General features: G+C 43.8%; 1 protein-coding gene across 7 annotated transcripts in view; it reads right to left on the bottom strand.

The window, feature by feature from the left end:
• The window catches only part of TENM2 (teneurin transmembrane protein 2), a 3,493,894-nt gene that overhangs the window by 154,343 nt on the left and 3,311,934 nt on the right, over positions 1–27,617 (bottom strand). For all 7 annotated transcript variants that reach the window (XM_054691588.1, XM_054691585.1, XM_054691584.1 and 4 more), the window contains one exon: positions 17,380–17,585. In XM_054691588.1, the coding sequence (XP_054547563.1) occupies positions 17,380–17,585 (206 nt within the window). The remainder of the gene's footprint in view (positions 1–17,379; positions 17,586–27,617) is intronic.

The following is a 27,617-nucleotide window of genomic DNA, read 5'->3' as shown; positions in this document are numbered from 1 at the left end:
AGCAAGTGTCACTCAAGGGAATCCTGTTCTCAAGAGTGGTGCAATCCTGTAATGGGCAAGTGGGAGCCACTGAGGATTCTTGAATAGTGACTGGTATGATGAAAGGAATGTCCTGAGCAATGTATTTGCAGGCAAGATATGAGATGTTCTCGAGGGGAGAATACAAAGCAGCTGGAAAACCAGCTAGGAAGCAATCGCAGACATGCAGGTGTGAGGTGACAAGCGTCTTGATTAGGATAGCGAATGAGAAGGGGAGACTAATTTGGAAGAACATTTCTAAGGAAGAGGGGACAGTGCTCAACTGTGGGGTTGGACAGAGAGGATGGAGGAAAAGGCAAAGAGGACACCAATGTTTCTTACTTGTTGACAAGAAAATCGATAAGACTCTGGTAGAAATGGACTAATCTTGTGAACTCTATCAAAATCACTGCACAGAAAAGACATTTGCACTGTGACTTCCAGAGAACATTCACCATGAAGGTCTTTAGCAGATAAAAACTACCACTGTGGATTAAGCTCTCTCTCACCACTTTCCCCATCATAACAAGGTTTTTAGAGGTTACACACTTCAACTGTAACCCCTTTCACCAACTTTACAAAATCAAACTCCAGGAACCTATGGATGTGACTTCCCCACCATCAGACTAGTCAGTTTCCCCTATAATTGAATACAAAGGCCTCTAGCATCTTACATACAAAGACTTCACTATCAGACAATCTGGGGCCTGAATTCTAATGCTGCCATTTGCTATAGTTTGATGTATGGTGACTCTCCTTTTAGTCCCTACCAGGTTTGCATACCAGGGAATCCTAAGACCCAAAGTTAAGGGATAGTATAAGGTTGACATAAAATAATGCCTAGGGCAGGGCCGGGTATATAACAGTCATTATATTTAATACCCAGAGACTCCGAGTCACTTCTTTGCAAATCCTGGCCATCACAGAAGAGAAGCTATGGTTGCAGTCTTATGTTGCAGGGGTGGCTGGAGATGGTCACTGTTGGGAAATGAGTGTTTGCATTTAGTGTCCCCTCTATTTCCTATCCCATGGGTCACAGCTGTCCTTTTGGGATTGAACAAATGATCTGAAGAGATAGGATAAACCAGTACTGCTTTGGGGACCTTTGTAACCAAAGCATTTTGTTTCTTAGCAACCTCATAAGTGTCCAACTACCAAGGCCTATGTCTACAAATTGCTGTCTGCCAGAGGAATGAGTGTGACTTTGTTGGTGCCAGAGTGAGGATATACTTCATTTGGGGTCCAGGATATCACCCCCACGAGGGAAAGTTTGGGGGAAGGTGATTACTTGTGTGGGGCCACTGCTCATTATTAATTCGGGCATCCGTCATTTCTCACCGCGCTGGCTGACCAGCCCACGGCACAGAAATGGCTGAGGACCAGCAGCTATGCTGGCTGTCTGGCCGCTCAAATGACTCTGGAGAAGAGCATTTGTCAGAGGAGAGAGAGGACATCAATTCTGGCTGGCTCCTCAGAGTCCCTGCACAGGAGTATGGAGGGCAATTTTCACTTAAGGAAGAATTGATGAGCCTGCGAGGCTCAGCTAGAGCAAGGGGGCAAGTGCGGGACCCTGTGTCTGCCATGTTCTGACCCTATGTACCTTTATTGTGCCTGACTAATTGCTGATGTCAGCAATGAAACAACACGCTTCATCTTTATGTCCACGGTGGTCTCCTCAGAAGACTATAAACTCCAGGAGGGCACAGATTTCATCTGCATGGCGGGCTGGTCAAGAGTGAGATGGTCGAGTCTGCAGCTCTGCTTCACAGCTTGTGAACCTTGTACAGCTACTTACATTCCCTGTACCTCGGTCTCCTCATCTTCAAAATGGGGGTAATAATAGCACCTCTATCAAAACACTGTTCTAAGGATTAAATGAGCCAAAGCGTGTAAAGTGCTTAGATCAGGTAGTCTTTGGTAGGTGACAAACATACCTACCTTGAAAGTGTCTGCTGTCTGCATTATATATAATTCACTGCTGTATCTAAGTCATCTGGAGCAGAGTCTGACCAAGAAATAGCAAATGGATACCATGCTGAATTTGTAAAAATAATTCCACTGTAAGGAAATTCAAGTGGAATGTGTTCAACGCTTTGTCTCTAATAATAATCACACACACTCCCTTGCCTTCCAGGGTGCTTTCTTGCCTGGGAGAGAAAGGGGTGGGGTTGTAATCAGCACACCTGACTCATGGACTACTCAATGGAGAACATGATGGCTGCTGTGCCCAAGACATGTGCACACTCATACGTATCATCAAGATTCAAGAGTCAACTTTCTCAAGGTCATTATGCTTTTCCTTGGCAGTTCTCAATGGGATGGTGAGCAATGCATGCCTTCTTCCTATGGGCTTCTATGCTCCCTCTCTTGCCTTCTTTCCCCTCCTCTTTTAACCCTGTTCCTTGGTGACCACTGTGGTGGAAACTGCTAGCCATTGCCACAGACAGGCCTTGCTCTCTTCCAGCCTCCTTGCTGGTAGCTGGGAGCATGCGGTGTTCCAGTCAAAGCAACACACACTGGGGGATGTTCTCCACTTCTAGATCCTGCCACGAAACATGCGCTACCATCTGCTGCACGCACGTGCTCCATTCCCCTCCGCCTCTGGAGACTGCCAGAGGACCCTTCAAGCCAGATGGTGGAGCCACCAGACAGCAGAGGCCAGGATCCTGGAATTAGCACTTGGAGGAGAGCCTGAAACTGTGACATGAGCAAGCGATAAGCACTTATTGAATTAAGACACTGAAACGTTGGGGCTTATGTGTCACTTCAGCCTAGCTATCAGATTTCTTGACCTCATGCCTCTCTTCCTTCCCAGTTCACTCCCCAAGAACATGGTAAGTTCCAACAGGCTTTCCATTCTTATGGAGAGGGAGAAGAGAACACTCAAGATGGAATGCCCATGCTTTCGGCTGATCAACTTCAAAACCAGCGTGTGTAGCGTGTTTATGCCACTTTGTTTGGGTTAGTTCTGGTTCGCATCTCTTGTTTCTCCTTCCACTCTGGGAAGTGGACCATGGTTGGGAATACATGGCTCCTCTGGTCATAGGTTGCCATATACCTAGCGGCATCATGTAGAGCACTGTTGTTGGCTGCTTTAACTTGGGGAGGAGCTGGAGGCTGGAAAGAAGATGGATCAACCCAGGTAGATACAGAGACTACCTTCCAGGGCAGGGAGAGGAGGAGCTCAGCGAGAGATTGGTTTGCAGAGAGACCATCTGGTGCAGGCAAGTCTCTGCTCTCTAGGATTTCTCGACCACAGCCTGGCCAGCTTGCTTGGCAGACAGGCAGCCACTAGAAGGAGCCCATTTTCCAAAAGCTCAAGCCCTGGCCACAGCTTCCTTTTCATGCCCCAGTACTGGGGATGGACTCCAGGCCTCGTACCAGGGACATGTCTCCTCTGTTCCAGGAGCCTGTCATGAACAATCCAGCATGCAGTGGATGCTCAGGGGACACGCTGGGCTGGGCAGATTGAGATAGATGTTTCATAGCACACACTATCTGACAGATCTGCAGAAGCCCTGGAAGAGGATTTGGGGGCATGTGACCAAATTCTGATCAGGGTTGGCTCTGGGGGGAGGTCTGTCTCCCAAGGCAGCTTGTCTCTCTTGACTAGGCAATAAAAGCCACCCAAGGGGTGAGTGCAATAACCCAAAATCAACATTCCCCCCATGGCCTCCAATGTTCTCTTTTCCTTGACCTTTGAAAAATAACCAGCGTTGGAGTGCAATGTGAGGACTGTGCTTTGAGTCATCAGTCATACCCGAAAGTGGCATGAAAATGCAACTTTTACGAGGGGCTCGAGAGGCAAAGAAATAAACTGCAGCAAATATTTGACTGATCCAATTATAAATCTCCCCCACTTCTTGGCAGAGACCAAGGAGGAATGGTAATTAAGATAACTTCATGGGCTTCCAGAGGAGCGGGAGGAGAGCTCAGAGGAGGCTGGACCTGTGCGCGGGCACCTGTCACTTTCCCAGAAGGGAAGGCGTCACAGGCAGGGAGCGTGCAGCTGGGAGAGGCTTCTGGAAGCCACACTGACACACACCTGCCAAAGAGGACAAGGTTAAAGACAGCCTCGATGCCCTTCAGGAAGGTGTTATTACTGGGCCCAGGACCCCGGGAAAGGGGAAAAATAACTTTACTGCTATTTGGAACATCTACTTGCCGAGGGTCGACGGGGATGAGAAAAGCAATAAAGACTGACATTTCCCACGGACGGCCTGCCGCTCCCTGGCTCCAAGCTGGCAGCGTCCCTGGCCTTCCAATGTCTGAAGCTGATTCCGCCTCAGATGGCAGGGCATGCTCAACAGTTGGTAGGATGGTAGGGGAGCAGCATGCAAGAGCCACGGCTGCTTGAAGCCTCATCACCACACGGTCTCTGGTCACATCTGGTGACAAGGACGGGAATGACGGGTGGCCGTGGGACACTCCTGGGGGCCCCTTCATGTCTTTCTGCCTCCAGCCAGGCCTGTGGCAAAGGATGCCTGGCTGTTTCCTCATTAAAGCTCAGTGCGCTTTCTTTTTTCTCTTTCAAAGGGGCTGAGGGCTGAGGGTCATGCTCTGGGAGGAGGGGGCTGGCTTCTCTGAGCAGGGCCTCGCCTGTCTGCCTGTCTTTCTCAGGACCCCCCTCTGGGTCCCCACTTACACTGTCCCAGTCACTTAACCCGATGCCAACTGGCCCAGCGTGGGCACTGCTGGGGCTTCTCGTCTACCAGCTACGAGACGAGCCCGAGCCTGAGCTTCCAACAGGAACACGCTGCGTCTGCACACTGCGGTGAGCATCACCCAGGCTCCACGTGAAGGATCAAGCAGCCGAAGACGGAGAGGAACTCAAAGCAGTGCCTCAAAATAAGGATCAGGAGAAAAGGCATCTCCACAGGTGGAATTCTGGGTTCTTTCATCAGAGATTCTCTTACAACAGTGAAAAAAAGGAATCATCGAAAACAAGGAGTCTATTTTTTTCTCTCTGGGCACTTGCTATGTGCCAGGCATCATGGCAAATGCTGACATATGTGATCTCATTTCATCCTTCCAGAAACCTATTCTTACCCCAATTTCTTGGTAGAGAAGTTCAGTAACAGACCCTGGGCCATTGACCATGGTTGGTGATGAAGCAAGGACTTAATTTGGATTTGCACAAGACTTACCTAGGGGAGGTCGCTTCGAGTTTTCTAAGAAATGGCCCCTGACTACCCATTTTAAATGCCTTTGTCACTTTTCATTTCCATCCTCAGCACAAACTCATCACTCTTTGGGGGAAAAAAGGTCATGCCTAATCTAGTTAATCTATAGTTCCTCTCCCTTCTCTTGGTACACATTTTTTAAGAGCAGAAGACTAGTCTGTTTTACTCAACATGGGACCCCTTGAACCTACAGCAGAATTTAGCACATAGTAGGTGCTCAGTAAAGATCAAGGCTGCATGAATGAAAACCATTAGGCCTTAAGGAAAGAACACCCGGTGAAGGTCATACTAACACAGTGAGGACTTGCTGACTTAACATTTGAGAGGATGCATACACTTGAGGGAAAGTTTTGAGGTAATTTTTGTGAAGACCGTGCAGACTTGCTATGTTTGTATCGCTAACTCCTCAGATGATACTACAAGGTGACATTTACTAAAGCCAGGCACTGTGCTATGCAATTCATATGTATGCCCTAGTGCTTGGAATAGCCCTATGGGAGCCAAATGCCTAAAAGGAAACTGAGGCAAAAAGAGGTTGGGTGTTGTGCTCAAGAGCTGATAAGTGGGGAGCTGGGATTCACACCCAAGTGGCTGGCTACAGAGAGCTGGCTCTTCACCCACTGCCTTGCAGGCTGCTCAACCCACTGAACCAACATGCCTCCTGTTTGGGTACCGGCCAGCTTCTCGCATTTCGTGGGAGATCAAGCTTTTGTTCTCTGTCCCTGGGAAGGAAAAGCAGACTAGGGGTCAAGTGTAGGGGGACAATCCTGGAAAAGACAAAGGAACTAGAAATAGAATAGAGTTAGAGAGAGGTTAAAGGAGCGGAGGGGCAGAGCAGCAAGATGCAGGGGTCCACCCACCACAGTGTGGCCTCCTCCTGTGACTCCCTCTCCATACTCCCAAATCTGAGAAAAAGAAAAAATGAAGGGAAATGAAAAGATGCTTGATGTGACCAAATTTTTCATGGAAACCAGCAAAGAGAGTGAGTGGCTTTCCTGGGTGTCACAGGGCAGGAAAACGACAGAGCTGCAAGAGGAATAAGCCACAGGAATTTAGAGAAATCACTGGAAGTATCACAGGATGCAGACAAACTGAGCCAGCCTTGACTGGGCAGGGGGTTCCCGTGAACATCTACTTTCACTAGGAGGCCTGAAGGGATGGAGACTGGGGTTCATAGGAAAGATGTAAAGGCCAGTTCTCAAGCCTGTGCCTTGCCCAGACCTCATTCAACAACTACTGAGCAACTACTATGTGTTTGGCACTCTGGGCACTGGAAAGCCAGCAGTGAATGACCAGGAAAAGGTTCCTGCTTTCCAGGGACTGATACTATCAGTGAAGAGAGGATGTCAGATAGTTGTTGAGGACTGTGGACAAAAAAAAGACAACAAACCTAAGACAACCCAGATCCGATCAACAGGTGGATGAACAGATTATAGTCTACCCACACAATTAGCAATCTACTTGCTGATAAAGAGAGAGAAAGGGGTGAATCCCACTGACATTAGATAAGACAAAGAGATCAGACACAAAAGAGCACAGAGTCCTCTGTTTATGAAACTCCAGGGAGACAAAGCTAATCTCTCGTGACAGAAAGTGGTTCTATCAGTGCTTGGCATGGGGTGATCAAGACCTTTGTGGGTGGCAGTGTTCTAGATCATGATTGTGTTGATGTTTGTTCAGATAGCTTTCAATTTTTTTAAGATTTATTTATTTATGCATACAAGAGCTGGGGTACAGGACAGAGGTGTGTGTGGGGGGTGAGAGGATTCACCAGAGACAGAGTGGGGAACAGAACAGGCAGACTGACTAAAATACACTGCTGAGGGGAGAGTGAGCGAGTTAGGAGAGGTCTGCTGCACCATGTCAGTAGTTCCCTGGCCGGGGATCGAACTTGTGCTGCAGTGGTTGCGGATAGCTTCATAGGTTGCATCTTAAACCCTTGTTCCACCAGGGAGGACCAGTTTTCAATTTTAGAAATCAGGCATTGCACTCAAAATGTATACACTGGGTGGCCCATAAATTTTACCTAAATTAAGTGCATTTATGACAACTAAAGCAGGATTTGGGGCTAGAATGTAAAGGGGTATCTAGTTTTAGCTTCCCTTGTCAGGAAAGGGCTCACACTGGGCAGAGGCTGACAAAAGTACCAGAGAAGCCACATGCAAATCTCAGAGATGAACATTCTGGGCAGAGGGAACAGCCTGTGCAAAGGCTCAGAGGCAGAACGAGCTGAGTATGACTGAATGAATATTGGCAGAGTGGCATGAAGTCCAGGCAGTGAGAAAGATGCTGGTTAGCCCATTTGTGGTGGGCACCAGCAGGCCACAGTGTCCAAGTACCATCAGACCCTCACTGAGACCTATTATGGACAAGCATTTCTGAGAGCACTGGAGATGTGTGGGGGACTCACTGTCTCGGCTCTGTGGAGCTGACATTGCAGAGCAACCTCAGATCTTCCTTTTGCCCTGGTTCCTAGGAGGACCCTCTGGGGTTCATAGTGGCTCTGGGGCTTTGCTGGTTGAAGAAAAGCAGACCATGGTGTTTGCCAAGTTATCCCCATTATACATCAAGCCTAATATTGTGGACCAGTGTCAAAGGAGTAGGTTTTGAATGTCTCTGGTAGGTGCAGGGTAATGTAGAGGGCATGGGAAACGAACAGTGACAGATAAAGGTCCCCTACATAAAGGAGTGAACACTGTCCCCAGACTCTACTGCATATCCTGGCAGCTTCCTTCTCAGAGCTGTTTCAGAGTGGGACTCCTAGAAGAAGCAGGAATAACCTTAAGTCACGAGGCTGGCAGGGCAAGGCAGAGACAATGCATTTTCTTGAAGATGGACCTTCCTGGGAATTCTTGGAGGGGCCTCAATGACAGTGCCCACCAGCTGCCCAAGTCAGGGCCAGCTCCACCCCACCCACTGCAGCAGTCCCTTGGCCTGCAGTACACACTAGGCGCCTAGTCAATGCTGTGAACTTCAGCATCGTGGCCTGCCTCTGGTGGAGTGGTGGATCTACCTGAAGGTGGGTTCTTCCTCGGGGAATGTCTACCCAATCACATGAAACTTCTGAGAACAGGGACAACAGTTGAAAACCCTGAATCCTGCTTTCAAGACTTTTCCTGGAGCTACAGAAGTTTGCACTCTCAGTTATAAGGGGATTGCAGAGGTCTGGGGGTGTCTGGCTACTTTTTCCCTTTAACATGTATTCCTGTCTGGGGCTATGTATACAGCTGGAAGTCTGCACAACTCAGCTGCTCAACCTCCAGAGAGGCTGGTCTCCTGGGTCACTCCTGGCCTTGTTCAAGTCAGTTCTGAAAGGGAAAGTGCTGTCCTTGTTGGCTAGTGATCACAAAAGAAAGGCATGACTTCTAGAAAGAGGTGAAGAGTGACACAGGCCATACAAGGGGTATCTTCTTTGTCCTCTGCTTACAAACCTCTTTCTCTCTTTCCTTGCTCTTTATCCCCTGAATTCACCCACCAAGCATCTCTTCAGGCAGCATATCTTGGAAGAAGCTGCCCTAAAACCCCCCAGAGGTTAGAAATGGTGGCCTAATTTTTTATGCTCTTGAACCTCTTCTACCCAACTCTTCAGTGAGAGTAATGACTAACAATTGATGAGTTTAACACACAAGGGATGGGAACACGCTCAGAAGATGATGAATGGTGCTGGTTTCAGAAACATACTCCAGGACAGTGCCAGCAGGATGCATGTGGGCACTGTGCCCTCCCTTCCCATGGAGGGGTGTGCTGGGGCTGGATACAGTTGGATGCACTGTGAGTGCCCCAGGAGAGGAGCTCAAACCCTTGTCACCTTGCATATATATATAGAAGGTTTGAGAAGAGTTAGGAATCACTTGACTGAGTTGGAAGACTTTGATCTATGAAATCTGAAATAGAGCCTACAGCAGGACCAGCAGAAACTCAGTTTGCCTATCAGCATCGGTTTCCACCAGAGACCTTGCCTTTCTCCCTGTTGAGGCTGCTGCTTGCTAGGTTACCTACAAGTGAGCTGTAAGGTCTGAGAACCAGTCAGATTGATTGATTGATCTCCATGGGGTGCTTACTATTTGCTAGGCATTATCTCATTTATTCTCATAACAACCTGATGAGGCAGAGTCCTCGTTTTATGGATGGCAAAACAAATTCTAGAGAGACTTGTCCACCAACATCAGACCACTACAGAACAGAGATAAGATTTAAATCCAGGATGATTCTAGAATGTTGGGCCTTACCTGGCACCCCATACTGCATCTCACGCCCTCCCTCCACGATGCCAACTGCTGTCACAGTTCTAGATACCTTATAAAGATTACATCTCATAACACTATGAATGTGTAATGTTATTCTCTCCATTTTACATATGTGGTAACTGAGGAACAGAGAGGGTGAGTAACTTGCCTAAGGTCACACAGTTGGAAAGTACCAAAGGCTGAAAATCTAGGCCAGGCAGTCTGGACCAGCCCACACTCTTAGGCCCATGTTCAATTTTGCCTGGCACAATTGCATAGGCATTCCATAGAATGGTCAACTTTTATTTTTTATTTATGTGTTTATAAATTTAAAAATGACACTTAGATCTTCATGCTCACATGTTATGTACAGTAGGATCTTGTCATCTGAGAAAATTTAGAATCAAGAAAGTCTACTTAAAATGAAAGCCTTTAACAACTGGCAAAATATTTGATTAAAATGAGAAATGAAACTAAAAGTTTTATCTCCTGTTTAAGAAAATCGAGGTGACACTTGCAACTACGTTTTAATTAATAGACGGAACACTGAGTTTTCATACATACACAACAACTTGACAGTAAACATTTCATTGTCTCTCGGCTTCATCAATTGCATGCACATCCTGTTTTCAGAGATGTAGAAAGATGAACATGACGTGCATCTTAGAAATAAAGAAACCCGAGAACAATACAACTTTGCTTGAGTTTAGTACAACACAATCAAAAAAGACATTACTGTAACCACAAAACCACACTGGATGGCTCAGTCAAAGTATCCAGAACCTCCCTTTACATTATTCTAATCGCCCTCTCGGGTGCACCAATCTCGTCCCCTACTTTGTGACGTTTCTCTGCCGCAGTGTTTCACTATGCTACCTCAGCCAGATCACCTCTCCCAAGGCCTCCTTGCATTTTAAAACAAATCGCCAGCACCATATTCACTGAGTTAATGAAATTTCTATTTGGGGCATGAGTTGTAATTTTATTCCATCACTGATGCTGTTTATACCACACTGCAGGATGCTCCCTGGAAATGAGGGACCACAGAGAAGAGAAAAGGAGGGACTTGACTGCTACGATCAGTATGGTGACCCACAATTCCTCCTCAGTTCTTTTCTGTGTAAAATGTCCCAACAGTACCTGCCTCGTAGGGTTGCTGAGAGAATAAAATAATTCATGTGGATCAGATCATAACCCTCAAGTGATGCTGACCATAACTGTTATTATATCAGTGTTAAATTGGGAGGGATTATAATTAGTGTTAAGCTGGGAGGGATCTCTTGAGTGGAGAACATAATTATAAGTGATTAAATGATGAAGAAATATTTTTGTCTTAGAACAATTTTTGCTTCACTACAAAACACCCGGAGTGAGAGGGACTGCACTGAATGTTTTAGAAGCCACTGATTTTTGTGCAGATCTTGGGCTAAAGCTTTTCCTATCATGTGTGAAGACAGAAGTGAACTTCTGTTCCTCTGTCATCTCTTAGGAAGCTTCAAGTCTGCACTGGGATTTTGTTGAATCCACAGTGACTTGTGCCTGCTCAGAAAAAGTTGCTTCAGCAACAGCACATGTAGATCCTGTTCAACCAAGCAGCACATAGAGCAAAGCAAGGTGCAAATTTACCCAGGGTGTTAAGCCAGCAGTGCAATTCCAGGTAAACCTACACCTTGCCCCGTGGTTGTCTTTTTTAAATTAAAATTGTGCCTGAGTTTAAGTTTTGGATTCAATCTCAATTTTTGTGTCTGCTTGCAAGGAGTGTGAGTAGCTGCTAGATATTTTAAATGATTTAACCTTGAAACAATTATGTCCTATCATTCCTCTTTCAAGCTTGTGGATCAATTTAATAGCAGAGTGGCCAGAATTTGAAAAGAAAACGATTAAAGGAAATAAATACTGCTGCTACTTGCACGGTGTGCATATACACACACGTTGTGATTTTCTTCAAAGTGGTGCAAACAAAGCAGACTAAATAAATTGAATCTTGAGAGGGACAGAAGAGAACAGTCATCATCTAGAGCCTCTCACACTTGTTTTACTCAAAATATACTCAAGCCTGTCATAGATTCACTTTTCTTAAAGAAAGAGAGATTACAGAAATTAAGAAAAGTATAAAGAATATGGGAACAAATACCCATCCTCTAACCAACTCAAATGAGTACATGTTAACATTTTATTATATTTGCTCCCAGTCTGTGTGCTTCTGTGTGGGAGAGAGGGCTTGCCATACCTTTGAGTGTTATTATGGATAAAAACAAGTACTTTTTACCCAACTCCTGTCGTATCCTAGTTATTCCTAGAGGTAGTCACTGTCTTGAGTTTAGCATGATCTCTGCCCCCACCCCATATACATATGATAAACAAAAATACAGAGATTAAGTGATAATAATATGCATTTGAACTATAAACTGTATGCTAATAAAACAGTGACTGTATCCATTTTATGTATAATGTTCTATGTAAGATTTCACTTGAAAAAAGTACCCAGAAAAATTGCAAACTCCTGATGACATGTCTGGGACTGAGTGTCAATAGGTGTCCTGCCGTCTCTTACTCGTCAGTTTTCTAATTCTTTTGCCCCAAGTTCCAGGAAGACAAACCATGCTCTTTTCTTTTTTTTTTTAATTTTTTTTTTTAATAGAGGCATGTTTTATTTATTTATTTGTTTGTTTTATACATGCACTGGGTACAGCCAGAAGCGTGGGAAGGTGAGAGAATTCACCAGAGCCAGAGCAGGGAGCAGAGCAGGCAGAAGGACCGAAATACACTGCTGAGGGGAGCAGCGTGCGGCAGGAGAGGTCTGCGCGCCATGTGGGACCCTCCTCTGGTGGCCGGGGAGCAGCCGGGGATCGAACCGGCGCCGCAGAGGCCGCGGGCAGCTTCGCAACCCAGCGCTCAACCACTGCGCCACCGGAGAGGCCCAACAATACTCTTTTCTACAACATTCCCCTTGCTTTCCTGTGCATGGCCCTCATCACTGGGGCTCCTGAGGAACTCCAGCACCCTCTGTGGCTTCTTCTTAACACTGCCTGAGGGCTGCCCAGGAGGACCCTTGGTGGAAATGACAGTTCTGGCTCCTGTTAGAAGGCTGCTGGGTAATCACCAGGAGTCTCCTGAGAAAGACTCGCTTTTGGTCCAATACAGAAGAAACCAAGATGTTTTTGGTTTCAGGAACTCTTTCTCCCTATCTCAAGCTCTTTTGGAAAGATCTAGAAAGAATGTCTGTGACAATATGCTTCCCTCTAAAACACAACTGAATCCTTAGGTGATGTGCTGCCAAGCTGACAGCCCCAGCCTGGCTGGAGCTCCCTCCACACTGACCTTGGAAAGGGGCTCTCCACAAGGAAGGTCAGTCCTGTAAAGCCCACTTATCTGGCTAGTGGGCACTGGAAAGTCCACTGACTGGGCCACAGAACCAGGGTGCCCAGAATACTACAGCGTCCCCAGACCCAGACCTTTCCTTGAAACTGTGTGCAGTTTACTCAGGCAAGAGAGAAGGGGACTAGAGAAGCGTGCTCACTTTCCAACAAGGCTCTGAGCTGGAAGGGCATAAACCCACACTGGCAAAAGCTAACACCACTCATCATCCTCTACCAATTTGTTTTGTGAAAATGTCATTAGGGGAACTCTGCTGATGAGGACAGACAGGCATGTTTGCTCAGCTTATTTCATCTTCGTCCACCCATGCTCGACCTGCCATATTTGCACTGATTTGGTATGATCATTGGCATCTGTGGCTCTTAAATAGTTTCCTTCTACCCCTGTTCAAATTGTGGATTGTCGAGCTTCTCCTCCCACAGAGACAGCTGAGGGGGATGTGCTGGGTAGATGCGTCCCCCTTGATCTCCATGCCACTCCACCCTGGTACCAACCTGGCATCGGCCGGCCCGAGGAGTGGGTGTGTCCTAGCTGACCCATGGCCTCTGGGCATCACCAGGCTCATGGCTCCATCACTGAGTGATGAAGTAGGCATTTTTAATATTTGCTAAAGAAAACTGTGGAAGGTGAAGTCTCGGCAGGCCTCCCAAGCAGTAACTGCATCTTGTTGTCTCAGGTTAATCATGTATCTAATTTGCCGATTATTGACTTGTTCTCGCAAAGGGTTTTACTTGGCTTGACATATCAGTAGTGATCAGTGATGAACTGTCAAGCAGGCTCGCACTCTGCCTTAACCACCCACGATCCTGACATGCAGCCGCTGCCTTGGAGATTTCCTTTGATGCCTGGAGCTTCACCAGGTCAGTTGATGATTTTTTTTTTTTTTAAATCTGATCTGCTTCCTTTCTAGAACCAGGGTTGAACATAACTGACAGAGCTCGTTTGATTTCAAGTATTTGGCAAGATGCACTAGGATTTCTTACATGTACCATCCCCACAAGAATCTTACTTGGTAGGTTAAGAATGACAAATGACTTTTTTTTTTTGGTCTGGATCTTAAAATAATGCAATTCAAGATGTCAAAAACATTGCAATTGAAAGACGGTATTTTATCTACCTTTCAAGCTGACAATGATTAAACAATAATAAGTAATACTAAGTTTATGTAACTGTCCCAATAAATAAAATGGGCATTTATTACTAATAAAAAGCAGGGGTTTTAAGTCACTCAGACTCTAAGGTGTTCCTGTTTGCTTGTTTTCTTTCTTTATAAACTGCAATTGATATGTGTTCTTAGAGCAACAACTATAAATAGTCATATAGCATTATGGCTGCGTTTACCTTTTTTGTTTCTCTGTGTTAATATTTTTTCTGTTATGAAAACATAGCTGTTGCTTAACAGGAAAAAAAAAGTTTTTCCCCCCAAAAAGCTATAGAATTGACCCTTGAACAACATGGGTCTGAATTATGAAGACCCACTTATAGGTGAATTTTCTTGTAAGCAGCCATCATAAACTTTCAATATCCCTGAACATAGTTTAGTCCTCTAAGTGTATTTCCTTTTTGCATGATTTTATTAGTAACATTTTAATTTCTCTAGCTTACCATATTGTAAGAATAAGGTATAGAACACAGAACATACAAAATACGTATTCATTGACTGTTTATGTTATTGGTACAGTCAACAAGAGGTTATTAGCAATTAAGTCTTTGGGGAGTCAAAGGTTAAATGAATAGTTTTGGTTGCTCAAGCTGGGGGTTGTCAGTGCCCTCCCCCCCTCATTGTTCCAGGGTTAATTGTATTACATAATTGCCAACCAATATACAGTGTTTGCTAATACAGTATTGTAAAATTTATGGGCACATTGAAACACAGTATAAAATCTTTACACTGTGCTTTGATTTGCAAAGGATTTTCCCATCCTACCTTCCCTGCTGTTGTTTCATAATTACAACACTGAGCAAGGTAAGGCAGGTAGATAAAGAAACTGAGGTTAAGAGAGTTTCAGGCACACACCCAAGGTCACCAGGTTACCATGTAGCATGGATGACATTCTGGTGCTCTCTCCAATTCCAATAATTCCTCTCCTATGCTATGTTCTCTCTCTAGTTCTGTACAAAAATCACTTTGAAAAAAAATCAGCTGGGACAGACTCTGATTCTTGGGAAATTTAAGCAGGGAAAAAAAAGGATTCTCTTCTATATTTAATATCCTTGAACAAGGATACTAAACCTTGTAGGTTCTTGGTCAAAGCATGATACTCAATAAAATTTAACATAGCCATTTCATGCAACATAGCCAATAGAATTTCATATTCTTCCTCCAGCCCCCATTTCTCTCTCGTTCTGTCTTTCCATCTCAAATGAGTCACCTTGACTAGCCTGCCAATCCCCATAGAACTTATGTTCCTTGATAGGATACGCCAACAGAAATGAGAAATTCTATAATGATTCACCATGTGCATTAGTCACCTATTCCTGCAAGGAGCTAAGCACTGTCTCCCAGAGGAAATGTAGCTCATCCAATGGACATGAGCACATGTCATGACAATGAGTACATGTGAGATGTGTAGGGAGTCATTTCTTTTTTTTTCTTAAGGCTGCCCCTATATTGTACCTGTCTTGTGCATTTCTAAGCACCTGTACTGTGTCTTGCTTCTTGACCCTCCACCACATACTAAACTTCTAAATTGGCAGCTGGACTGAAACCCTCTGTCTGCACTAGCTAGCCTATTCATTCTCCTTCCCTTGCAATGTGATGAGGCTGTCCCTGGAGTGGAGCTATTTTGAGAAGACGATCACTAGAACAATCATCGCCTTGGCAGGAGATGGACAGCGTGGTGTAGCCACAAAAGAAGACAATGTCATTGAGGGTTTGAGTTCTGAATGTCAGTACAGCAGGGAAGCTGGGGAGAGTGTGTTTCTGCCTGCTGTCCACTATCACTCAGTTACAGAGAGTTACCTACTTGACTTGCCATGATCATTGGCTTTTTCATGATTCAAGTTGCTCAGAGCATGTGAGGGATGGGGGAACAATGTGGAGAGAAGCATTTTCTCCAGCAAAGCTCCTTGCATCCAACTGGCTGGGAGGAAAGTTATGCTCAGTTGTGCCCAGGGGCATGCTCTTACTTACTCAAATGATGCCAACAAGCAGATTTCACATCTGTAAATCCTTCTTTGTGCTCCAATAGAATCAGTCGAGCCTGAAGGTCAAGGAGACCACCTAATGATTTGCATAAGTTCCCTGAACAGCACCCTGCAGCTGCCTGGCCTAGCCAGAAGTTACAGAAATGCCTGGGGACTCCTTGCAGCTTGATGAGACTCTCTTTGAAGAGCAGATGTGATTTCTTTTTTCTTTTATTTTTTTTTGGTGGGACCCTCACCAAAGGCACGGGAACGAACTGGCGCTGCAGAGGCTGCGGGCAGCCTTGCAGCCCAGCGCTCAACCGCTGCACCATCAGGGGAGGCCCCTGCAGATGTGATTTCTGTATGGGGGTTTTGCTTGGTCAGGGGCAATGTTAACTCATCTCCCGATACTCAGTGCCTAGACCAACACATATATTTTTGGATGGGTGGATGGAGGATATACTGATTATAACCTTCTATACTGGCCCAAGGAGCTCAATACAGGGAAAATTAGAGAACTCACAGAGAAAGAGCCACTAATTTTGGGTAATGTGACATCATACTTTCACATACAGTAGAAAGTCTCTACTTAAAGATGTGGTGACATTTTAACAAATTAACCCAGTAATCAGAAGACCTGAACAGAATGTGCCCAAGGATTCACCTCAAGGTCTAGCAAAGCTAACTACATCAGGGAGGCACATTACCTATTTTTATTTTTAGACATAATTCACATAACATCAATTCTGCCATTTTATAATTCAGCACTTTTTAGTATGTTATACAAACATCGCAGTTATCTGATTCCTGAGTACTCACATCACCCCCTTCCCCCCCCCACACACATATAAACCTCCTATCTATTAGCAGTTGGACCCAATTTCCTCCTTTCTCAACTCTCAAAATCACTACTATCCTTTCTGTCTCCATGGATTTGCCTACTCTGGGCAAAGTAGTCATAAAATACGTGGCCCTTTGTAGCTGGCTTCTTTCACTTAACATTATCCTTTCAGTATTTGCCCATGCTGCAGGGGGCAACAAGACTTCATTCCTCTTTAGGTCTGAATACTATTTCAGTGTATGGTTGTATCATTCATCAGTTGATGGACTTTTGCTTTGCCTCAACTTTTTGGCTGTTATGAATAACGTGGCTCTGAACATTTGTGAGAACTAATGGTTTCATTTCTCTGTGGGAACAGACTAGCAGTGGAATTCTTGGGTCATACAGTAATGGTATGTTTAATTTTTGGAAAAACTGGCAAACTCTATCTATAGTAACTATACTAAAACTATACACTCCCTTCAATACTGTAGGAGGGTTCCGATTTCTCCACATTCTGGTCACCTATTGCTATGACCAGTCCTTTAGTGGTCCCCATCCCAGTGGGGAGACAATGATACGTAACAACAACAGAAACAGCTTGTGGTCCTATCAAGTAAAGTCGTACCTGGGCATGTGATGGTGGAAGTCCCCTTCTTATGTAGACACCAAAGAGTGCATCCTTCCCGAGGGAGATGTTGAACTTTAAGAACTGGGGTTGACTGATGTGAATCTGTGACCTCCAAAACACGCCTGGGGGTACTTCTTGTGTCACCCTCCGACCGACTTCTGCTTCACCACTGTCTATGCTGCTGTTTCTCAATGACCAGGGCACTGGAAGACACGAATCAGTATCAAGTCAGTGATGCTTGTGTGCATTAGTTGGTTTTCCATTTCTGCTTTGCTGTGTGCCAGGAGTTTAAAAAAACATTAAGAAGAAACTCGCGGCAACTTTCTCTTTAAGTCATGGCTAAAACCCTACAGTTTTTAAATAATGCGACTCAGATTCATACCCCAAGGCATCTGAAGGATTGGCACGATATGTTCTAAAACTTCTGTGATTGCCCTTTGCTGATCAAATATAATAAGAGCTGGAGTCTGGTAAGTACACGCAAAGCTTCCAACAACCTGCATGAAACTAGGCTGTAAAATTATCAGCAGGGGAGGGGAGAGTTATATTAATTTGGCACCAAATTCATGCAGCCTTTAATTATTCTCTCCAGCCACAAACAAGCCCAATAAACCCTGACATTTCCAAAAATTAAAAAAAAGCCACAGTGAACAAAAATCAGTCCAAAGTAAATAACTCAGTAGAAAATGGGGACCCATCTCAGGCTGACCTACTACTGGGAATGACCCCCTTCCTTGAATTAGAGGAAGGGATCCTGGAACCACGCAGAACCATCCAGAAAGCACACCTCTCTCCCATGAACGAATTAGTGCTGCTATGCATTTTTGTTGCATTAACTGAAAAACTTCTGTGGGAAATGTCAGTATCCTTTAGTATTTTAATTATAAGAGTTCCAGAAATACCTTTATTTTCTCCCTGTACACCTATGTTTATTGCAGCACTATTTACAATAGGTAAAACCTGGAAACAACCCAAATGCCCAAAAATAGATGACTGGATCAAGAAAATTTGGTATATATACACAATGGAATATTATTCAGCAATCAAAAAAGATAAACTCATGCCATTCGCAGCAACGTGAATACAGCTAGCAGAAATACCTATTTTTAAAGAGAATTTCTTAAAGTAATGAACGGGTCAATGGCCCCTACACTTCTGAGGGTATTGAAAGGAAAGAAAAGGCTGACTACTAGTCCAAGACAAGCAAACAGACTGACTTCTCAGGGTCACGCTTTTCTCATCTGTAAAATGGGAATAAAATCTGGTTGGGAACTAGCTTTATGAAGTTCTGAACTTGGCAGAAAATATAAAATCATATCTAACCCTCCTCTTGAGAATTTCTAAACCAGTGGAAATCAACATCCAGAAAGATTTGAAGACATTTTTGTTTTGAGGAGCCTTTCACTTCTGAGGTGTTTTCACTTTTCAACTGCTCACATGGGGGCCTTGTGGATTTCAGTGCTTCTTCAGCCTGATGGGAAAAAAAAACAGGAAAGCAGCTCCCTTCCACAAGATTCAGTGGTGGGCATTTGTAAAGATATATATCTATGTTTGGCTGCCGCAAGTTGCAAAAGGTTTGGACAGCCAGAAGAGGTTATAAAATTGCTGAAGGTTGGCATGAAAGGCTCAGGAAACTGTCTGATTCACCCTGCTGCTGTTCCTCTCCAGATACCCACTCATGAAAGACTTGTAAATGATCTTGGGACCAGTTTCCCATTCTGTAAAATGGAGAGGTGCTATTTTTGGATTGCTGAAGATTTTCCATATCTAAATTCTAAAAGAAAACCACAGAGGGAGGGTGTGAATTTTCCCTTCCCCACTTTTTTATTTTGTTTCAAAGAGAAGAAATAATTCCATTTTTATTCAGCTCAAGCAACAGTGGACCAAAGAAAAAGTCATGGCCTCCCTGGTGGCCAAGGGATTATGTGTCAGAGCTACTGCCATGATGGTCCACCAGGACAGCATGGCACATCAGACCTCTCCTGTCTCACCCACTGCTCCCCTCAGCAGTGTATTTCAGTGGATCCACCTGTTCTGTTCCCCACTCTGTCTCTGGTGAATCCTCTCACTCCCCACACCTCTGGCCTATACACATTCCAGTGCTCCTATGCAAAAATAATAATAAAAGAAGTTTATAAAATAAAAGTCAACAGTGTTTAGAATAAAGTAGGATAAACACTGGTTTGAATCTTAAGAAGAACCTTGTAATTTCTAGGATAATAAAAGTTAAGAAATGGCTCCTCTGGGAAGTTTGGAAGCTTCCATCACTTAATATCTTGAAGAAGAAAAGAAAACTTGGAAGTCCTGACTGATTCAGGTCTTTAGACAGGTTTGTTCCCCAGTCTAAACTTTGCTATGTTGGCAAATGGACATGGGATTCACCCTTACAGAGGAAGGAATATACCACTGGAGGTAAAAGCAGAGATTTTGGACTTAGATTGCCTTGATTCAAATCCCAGATTTGATACCAGATGAGTGTATCCATTCTCTGCGCCTCAACTTCCTCATTTTATTGTTGGGACATTGTTCGTAATTATCTCATAAGGTTCTTATGAGGATTTGATGAGCTGATCTGTATAAAATTCTTAGAATAAATTTTGGCCTGAGATAGTTAGCATTATTATTATCTTTAAGCACTAAGCCTAAATATTGTTATCTTGCTAAAGTAATGATGTATCCAGCAGGTTGATCAGAAACTCTGGTCATTATAAATAGGAAGTTTTACTTAAAAATGTTAGTTTTGAGAGACTCTCAAATTAAAGGCTTTGGGAAAGGAAAAGAATAAAAATGAACCAGAAAGGAAAAGATGTGTAAAAACGACCCTGGAAAGAATAGTTTGGGAAGCTCCGATAAAAAACAAAAATCACACCAGCACCCACCCTGTGGTAACATATCAAGGAAATACAATAAAATAAAAAGGATTTTAGAGAAATTATTCATCTTTAAACTTAGTAAGATAGGTTTTCCTTCACATTTGCTGGGTTTTCAGGGGTTGCTGGGTTAATGACAGGATATGAAAAAGCAGCAGGAAATTAGCACCCACAAGTCCTCTAATCTACTCTTGAAACCTAAACGGATTTTGATAATGTCAAGGCAAATGAGGATGCCTAGATATGCAAGAAAGCCTGGCTCCAGACAGCAATTTCTTCAGAGAAATTCAGATAAGAGCCTTAGGGATTGGGGTTTTACAGCAGTAGGATTCTCTTTCTTTTACCAGACCCCAGCTACGATAAATTAGGCCTTCTCAGTGTCACACCTTCCCCCAGGTTTTTATATGTTCCCCGACTTCATGTCCCATTCACTAGAGGCGGCAATGAACCTGGCAATGAAGTCCAGGTTTTACTCCAGGCAGAACTGGGTTCCTACCTTCGCTATGGTTCTTCCTTGCTGTGTGATCTCCAGCAATTTGTTTAATCTCTCTGGGCCTCTACTCTGTTTCTACAATATGGGAAGGATGGTAGTAAACTGTCTCATAGGGTAGGAGTAACACAAAGAAGGGCTCAGTACAGTGCTAGCAAGTAGGAAAATAAATGCTGGCTAGTTACACTGAATTAAATTAAAAAAATAAACTATACGGGAAAGCTGCTGGATTTCTTTTCAGAGTAAAGGATTGTCTAAAAAATATGTATGCATGAGATATATATATATATATGTATATCTCACATACATGTAAGCACATATACACAAATATATGTGTAATACGCACATATGCATATATACACATATATGCATAATTATATATGCATTATTCTGTATTAGTATGTATTGGTTGGTCAGTCTGTCTGTCTGCCTGCCTGCCCGCTGCCTGCTTTTGTGTCTGTCTTTGAAAGTCTAATTCTTTTGAATAGACTTAACTATGGGAACAAGTTTAAAATTTGGTCAGGATTTGTTCATCGTATTGATTATTGGTGGAACCTCCCAGAAGTCAGTATGGCTACTTTATTGAGCAGCACTGAAGTGAAGGTTATTGAGCTTTACACCGAAGCTCTCTCTTCCTTTATACCCTAGAGCTGCAAAAGAAAGGATGTCTCTGTGCATGTCCACAGCATGGACAATGAATTCTGCTGCAGCACCTGCTGCCAGCAACTAGAATTGATTTTGCTGGTCTTCCGAAGTCTCCCCTATTAGACACTGAGCTCCCTGAGGACAGGGAGAGCTGCAGATTCATCTCTGGTTGCCCTAGGGTTTGCCCAATCTGATGGGGTACTTTAACACACCCCCTGAGACTACTTGGTGAAATGAGAGCCTTAAGGAAGATTTACCTTGAAAAGCTGCACGTCAACACATTTTTAAAAAATAGATGTTGAAAGTCTACCGGGAAATTTACTATTTAAAGGAAATTTCCTGGTGAATCCTTTTGAAAAAATCATGAGTAAACTCTTACTTTATCTTTCTTGAAAATCTTCTCAATAAAGAAAGCAACCAAGGGAGCCATAGTAGAAAGGTCCTAAGAATTTTTTTTTATATTTTATTTTTTTGTGTAGAAAAGCTGGGGCCTAGGCCAGAGGTGCAGGGGGTGAGAGGATTCACCAGAGTGGGAAACAGAACAGGCAGACTGACTGAAATACACTGCAAAGGGGAACAGCGGGAGAGACAGGAGAGGTCTGCTGCGCCATATGTGGGTTAGCTCCCTAGCTGGGGATCAAACTCAGGCCATAGCCATAGTGGTGATAGGGTTGACACTTAACCCCTAGGCTACCAGGGAGACCTGAAAGGTCCTAAAATTAATAGCCAAATATCAAGGATCCTAATCCTGATGCACTGAGCCCTTGAACCTTTTGTGGGATGAGGACAGGTGTGAAGAAAGTCTTGGGGTGACCACCACTCTTTGCTATTAAGCAGTTGGCTAGTTTTAGGCAGGCCTAGGCCTCCATATTTCAGTGTTCTTATCACCATAGAAGTGGTTTAGATACAAAGGTATCTCACATGAGACTTTCCACTTTGGTCTACTGTGGTTTACAAAGTCAGGAAGGACCAGAGATATTCTAGGATATGCTAGTGAGGTGGGGGAGAGGAAAAGGAGGGAAAAAGGGGGGAGGGAAAAATAGGAGGGAGGGGAGGGAGAGGTTATGTGTATTTAGAAGGAAGGAGATTGGGCCTCTCCTGGTGGTGCAGCGGTTGAGCGCTGGGCTGCGAAGCTGCCTGCAGCCTGAGCAGCACCGGTTCGATCCCTGGCCACCAGTGAAGGTCCCACATGGCATGACAGACCTCTCCTGCCATGCCCGCTGCTCCCCTCAGCAGTGCATTTCGTCAGTCTGCCTGTTCTGTTCCCCGCTCTGGCTCTGGTGAATTTTCTCACCCACCTGTACTTCTGACTGTACCCAGAGCTTATAAACAAATAAATAAATCTTAAAAAAAAAAAAAAGAAGGAAGGAGAGTTCATTAGATAGTGATAAGTGAATTCACTTTCCACAAACTCAGTTCATTCAACATAAGTTATCTTTACTGCTAAACAGCTAGTGATTGCTTTCAAACTAAACTCTCTAGATGGGCACATGAATCATGCTTTTGCAAAGAGGGGCTTTCACCTTTTCACATATATGTATGCATAGACTATATATATGTGGATATATATTTATATGTATGAAATTTTCAGATTTTTTGAAATAATTCCAAATTTACAGAAAAATTTCCAAAATAGTACAAAGAATTCCTGCATGTTCTTCACCCAGATTATGTAAACATTATATGCATATGCTCTATTATTTCACTTACAACATACATATATGTATTTTTTTTTTCATGAAACCTTGAGAATAAATAACAGAGGGGGTGCTCTTATACCTCTAGGTACTTTGATATGTTTTTCCTAAAAACAGTACTGCTATCAAAAACAGAAAATTAAATCTGGTACATGCTCTATCTAGTTTAAAGATCTTATTGAAAACAGCCCATTGTTACACTAATATTCCTTGCAAAGTGGCATTTTCTATAGACTTAAACTTTTTAAATGAGTGGATAACATCTATAATTTTAAAAACAACAAAAACAAAAATATACCTCAAAGGGATTTTAAAAAGTGGCTTTTGCAAACTGCTGCCTCCACTGTGGGATACCATCCCAGTAGTGCTAGTTTGGAGGTCAAGTTCCTGGACAGGGATTTAGGAGTGAAAGTCTGGATTGTTCTCTACAGTCAAAAACACCCAAGCCTACGTCAAACTCTCATCTCCACAATGGGACCTGACTCTGGGCAATCCCCAGCCATGCAGCTGATCGAGGACCACAACAGGATGCCACTGAGGCACAGGCAGCTAGGAAACAACATCTTGAAGGTTTCTGTCTTTACCACAGGTGGGCATCCTCACACTGAGAGGTCAGAGACCTCAGTAGGGAATGTTGCTTGAAGGAGCTGGGGTTTGAATCCCACCACTTATAGATACCCCCTGTGTTATAAGCTGCATGCCTTTGGCAACTCAAGCTCCCTCTCTGAAGCTGTCTACTCCTGTATATAGCAAGGGTGCTTCTTAGGATTCAGTGGGGTGACATATGTAGTACCCAGCTTCTACATACATCTATATATATATTGTGCGATCCTGCTGTTGTGCTACTCCAAATGAGCTGTAATGATTTACCCCAAATGTGCAGGGTATGAGTGTGATGGTATAATTTAAAATACTGGCTGCTCATCATCGGCATAATCAACCGCAGAAGGGCAAGGAGTGGCATGGGCCTTACGTTTTCTATAGTGGCTGAAATCAGGCTGAAATCAGTGGTCAATCTATAGATGGAGAGGGCCAGCCCATCACATGAGTTAAGGGGCTATGACCAAAGAAAGCAAAGTAACAGCTCATTTACTGCAAACTGTAGGCGTTAATGTAAACCTCAGCTGCTTCTGAGTGGGGGGCAGTTCTGTCTCTCCTGTGAAAGTTAGCCATATTTCATTTATTTCACAATGATGAATGAATATCTTAAGCAGTGTTGTGTCATTCATTCCTACTTTCATGCAACAGATATTTATCAAATATCAACTATATTGCAGGAAATCTAGGGTCAACATCCAAGTTGAGGTGTGTGCTGTATTCCCAGTATTCCTTATCCTATACTCCAGGGTCCTGAAGGCTTGGGACAGGCTTGAACTAGTAGCATGAAGAGAAGAATTCAGTAGCCATTATGTAATCATTCTGGAAATTCTGATCAGCACCCTTGGGCTGTGGACAACGAGTCAGTATAAAGTCCTTGCAACAGCCTGAGTCTGCCCACACCGCCCAGAGTTACAGCTACCATGTCAAACTTGCCTTCCTCTCCATGAGCTACACAGTGAAAAGTGGAGATGATCGCTTTGCCCTGTGAAACAGGTGCTTGAGACATGATGGTTCTGGCTGGTTCATCTCTAGCTTAAAGATGAGATTGCTGGGATTTTAGAAGTAACACTCTAATGATCAATTTTGCAAGATAGTCCACCTCTATAACTCCACGGAAGACTGCTCATGTAAATGTGAAGCTATTGCCTATTTCAGAAACATGTACCTAAAATCCCAACCAGTTAAATAAGACTGATGTTGAGCAAAACGACAGCCTTCCATAGCCACATTAGGAGCTAATCATTTCAGAAAATGTTGCCATAATTCATTTATGGAAACAGCGAGACTATTCCCCAAACAAGTGATAAAGGGAATGGACTCATGGCCATGCCAGGGAAATGAAGCCTCATATTAATACTTCCCTAAACTTAACTGAACTCCGGAGGCACCTCAGCGTAAATCTGTCTTGCAGATTATTCTGCCTCACATATTTTTATCTATTGCAAATAAAGTTGAATTCAGAATATTGCTTCAGTCATTACACCTCGTTTCCATTTATTTGGGAATTGGGACAACCATCTGAGGGTTCCATTTAACCAGGAGACAGGTGAAAAGATTCTTCTAAGGATGTTGGATTCACTGCCGTGAACTAGAGCTCATTTGAGTTGTCAGCAGCCCGTCAGCCCTCGCCCTGCTGTTGGCTGGCGAGTCTTCAGGAATAGATTTCCACCCTGAGCAGTGGTGCGCCTGCGATGATGTTCACGACATTGCACAGCAGTGCTGATTTTTATAAAGCCCTTCTGTGCTTGGGATGGCAACAAACAGGGCTTCAAAACAATCACTCCCCTACAGGAGGCTTTTTCAAAGTCGTTGAAGTTTCCCACAGGGAAACTTCAATAATGATCATTTGGTCATTATTCTTGCACCAATCATTCGGTCTCTTGAGACCTCAATTTGTCAACTTAGATAAATGGTTACCAGGTATATGTACATCTGACTGTGCAGGTGATCTTTCTTCTGCATTAATATATAGCTCAGAGTTATCAGTATTACAGCAGTGAAAATTTACTAAGTGGCCACCACTTGCCATGCACTCTCTCAGTTCCTTAATCAGTTTTCCCATTTGTGTGATGAGAGTGCCACAGAAACAAGGTGACCTTAATGTCACATAGCTCCTAAGTGGTGGAGCTGGGAGTGAAGGTCCTGTCTGAGCAATTCCAGCACCCACATGTCTAACCACTCTCCTGACTGCCTTTCAGATCCTGAGCTGGAACAGATACGAGAAAGTGTGTATTCCAGCAGAGACTGGCCTCTAGGTGTGGAAGTCAGCGCTCCAGGGATGAGTGCACACACACGTCAGGGCAGATGCCTTGGGGCAGGGAAGAAGCTCTCACTATAATGTCCAAGTCGAGCCATGATGCTGCAGGTACAACAGAACCTGCAACTTAGAGTGGGGTTGCAGAAGCAATCAAAGTACAATCTGCCAGCACATGATGCATGGAAGTGGTAGAACAACATGGCCTCCATAATGCGCCACCTACATAATGTGAGCCCAGTACAAAGGCTTTTGGAATATTTTCCAGCAGACATGCAGAATTGCAGTGGCATTGGTCAGCTTAGGCATGATGACCCCTTGCTCTTTGGGGAATCTCATGGACTTTGAAAAAAATCCCATGTAGGGAAGTGATCATTTTGAAACCTGGGCTGTGTTCACTGAGAGGCTGACAAGAGCCAGAGGAAGAATTACCAACCTCCCTGCTAATCTGGCTCCTGGTACCGAGCATTAAGCCAACTAGTAAAAATCATTATGAAGTTTTTGCTGAAAGGGCAAGTGTAGAAAAACATGTTTCTAAACAGAATAACAGTCTTTGCCATTTTTTTCCAACTTGCATACCATCTGGAAATTCTGATTTTTTTTTCCAAAGGGTAGGAAAGAAATGTGCTCCAGGCACAAATAAATGTTTACAGCTGAGTTATAAACCGAGAATGGCGGGGCTTAAAACAGACAGGCTGGCAGTGATAGAGCTCAAGCTGCAGGAAGACAAATAATGCTGTGGGGAGCAGGCCAGCTGGTTTTGCACATTGGCCCTTATGAATGGGAAGTCCTACTTCCCACTGACCTCATCACACAAATGTTTGGGAAGAAGCGTTCATTTGAGTTTGTTCTAATTCTTAGAAGGGAAAAAGATGAAACAGCATGATTGTCTGTCTATCTTGACATTCTGAAGGCAGCACATTTGGAAAATATAGCACCTATAAGCCTTGGGCATAAGACCTAAAACTATAAAACACATAGAAAAAAAATAGTTGAAACACTCAATGACATTGGCTTCAGGGATGTCTTTGGGGACCTGACTCCAACGGCAAGAAAAACCAGAGCAAAAATAAACGAACGGAACCATATCAAACTAAAAGGCTTCTGCACAGCAAAAGAAAATATCATTAAAATGAAAAGACACCCTACTGAATGGAGAAAATATTTGCACATCATGCATCCAACAAGGGGCTAATATCCAAAATCCACAAAGAACTCATACAACTCAACAAAGAGAAAAAAAAAATCCTAAAGTGGGCAGAAGAGCTAGACAGACACTTCTCCAAAGACACAGATGACCAACAGGCACAAGAAAAAAATGCTCATCATCACTTATTGAGAGGGAAATGCAAATCAAAACCACAATGAGATTATCACCTTACATCTGTGAGAATGGCCCATGTTCAGAAAACTAGAAATAAGGGTATGGAGAAAAAGAAAGTATGATCTTATATCCCTAAGTCATACACAGTGTTATAAACAATGTTACTTTAAAAAAATAAAAAAGAACCCTCATACACTCTTGGTGGAAATGCACACTGTTCCAACCTTTACAGAAAAAGGTATGGGGAATTTGTCAAAATGTTAATAGAGCTGCCGTATCACTCAGCAATCCCTCTCACAGGTATCTACTCAGAGAATACAAAAACACTGACTCGAAGGGATTTCTGTTCATTGCT

Source organism: Talpa occidentalis, unplaced genomic scaffold (genome assembly GCF_014898055.3).
Source record: "Talpa occidentalis isolate TD23 unplaced genomic scaffold, MPIMG_talOcc4v2.1 talOcc4.9, whole genome shotgun sequence".
NCBI lineage: Eukaryota > Metazoa > Chordata > Mammalia > Eulipotyphla > Talpidae > Talpa > Talpa occidentalis.
The sequence above is the reverse complement of the archived record's forward strand: the minus strand, read 5'-3'. Positions and strand labels throughout refer to the sequence as shown.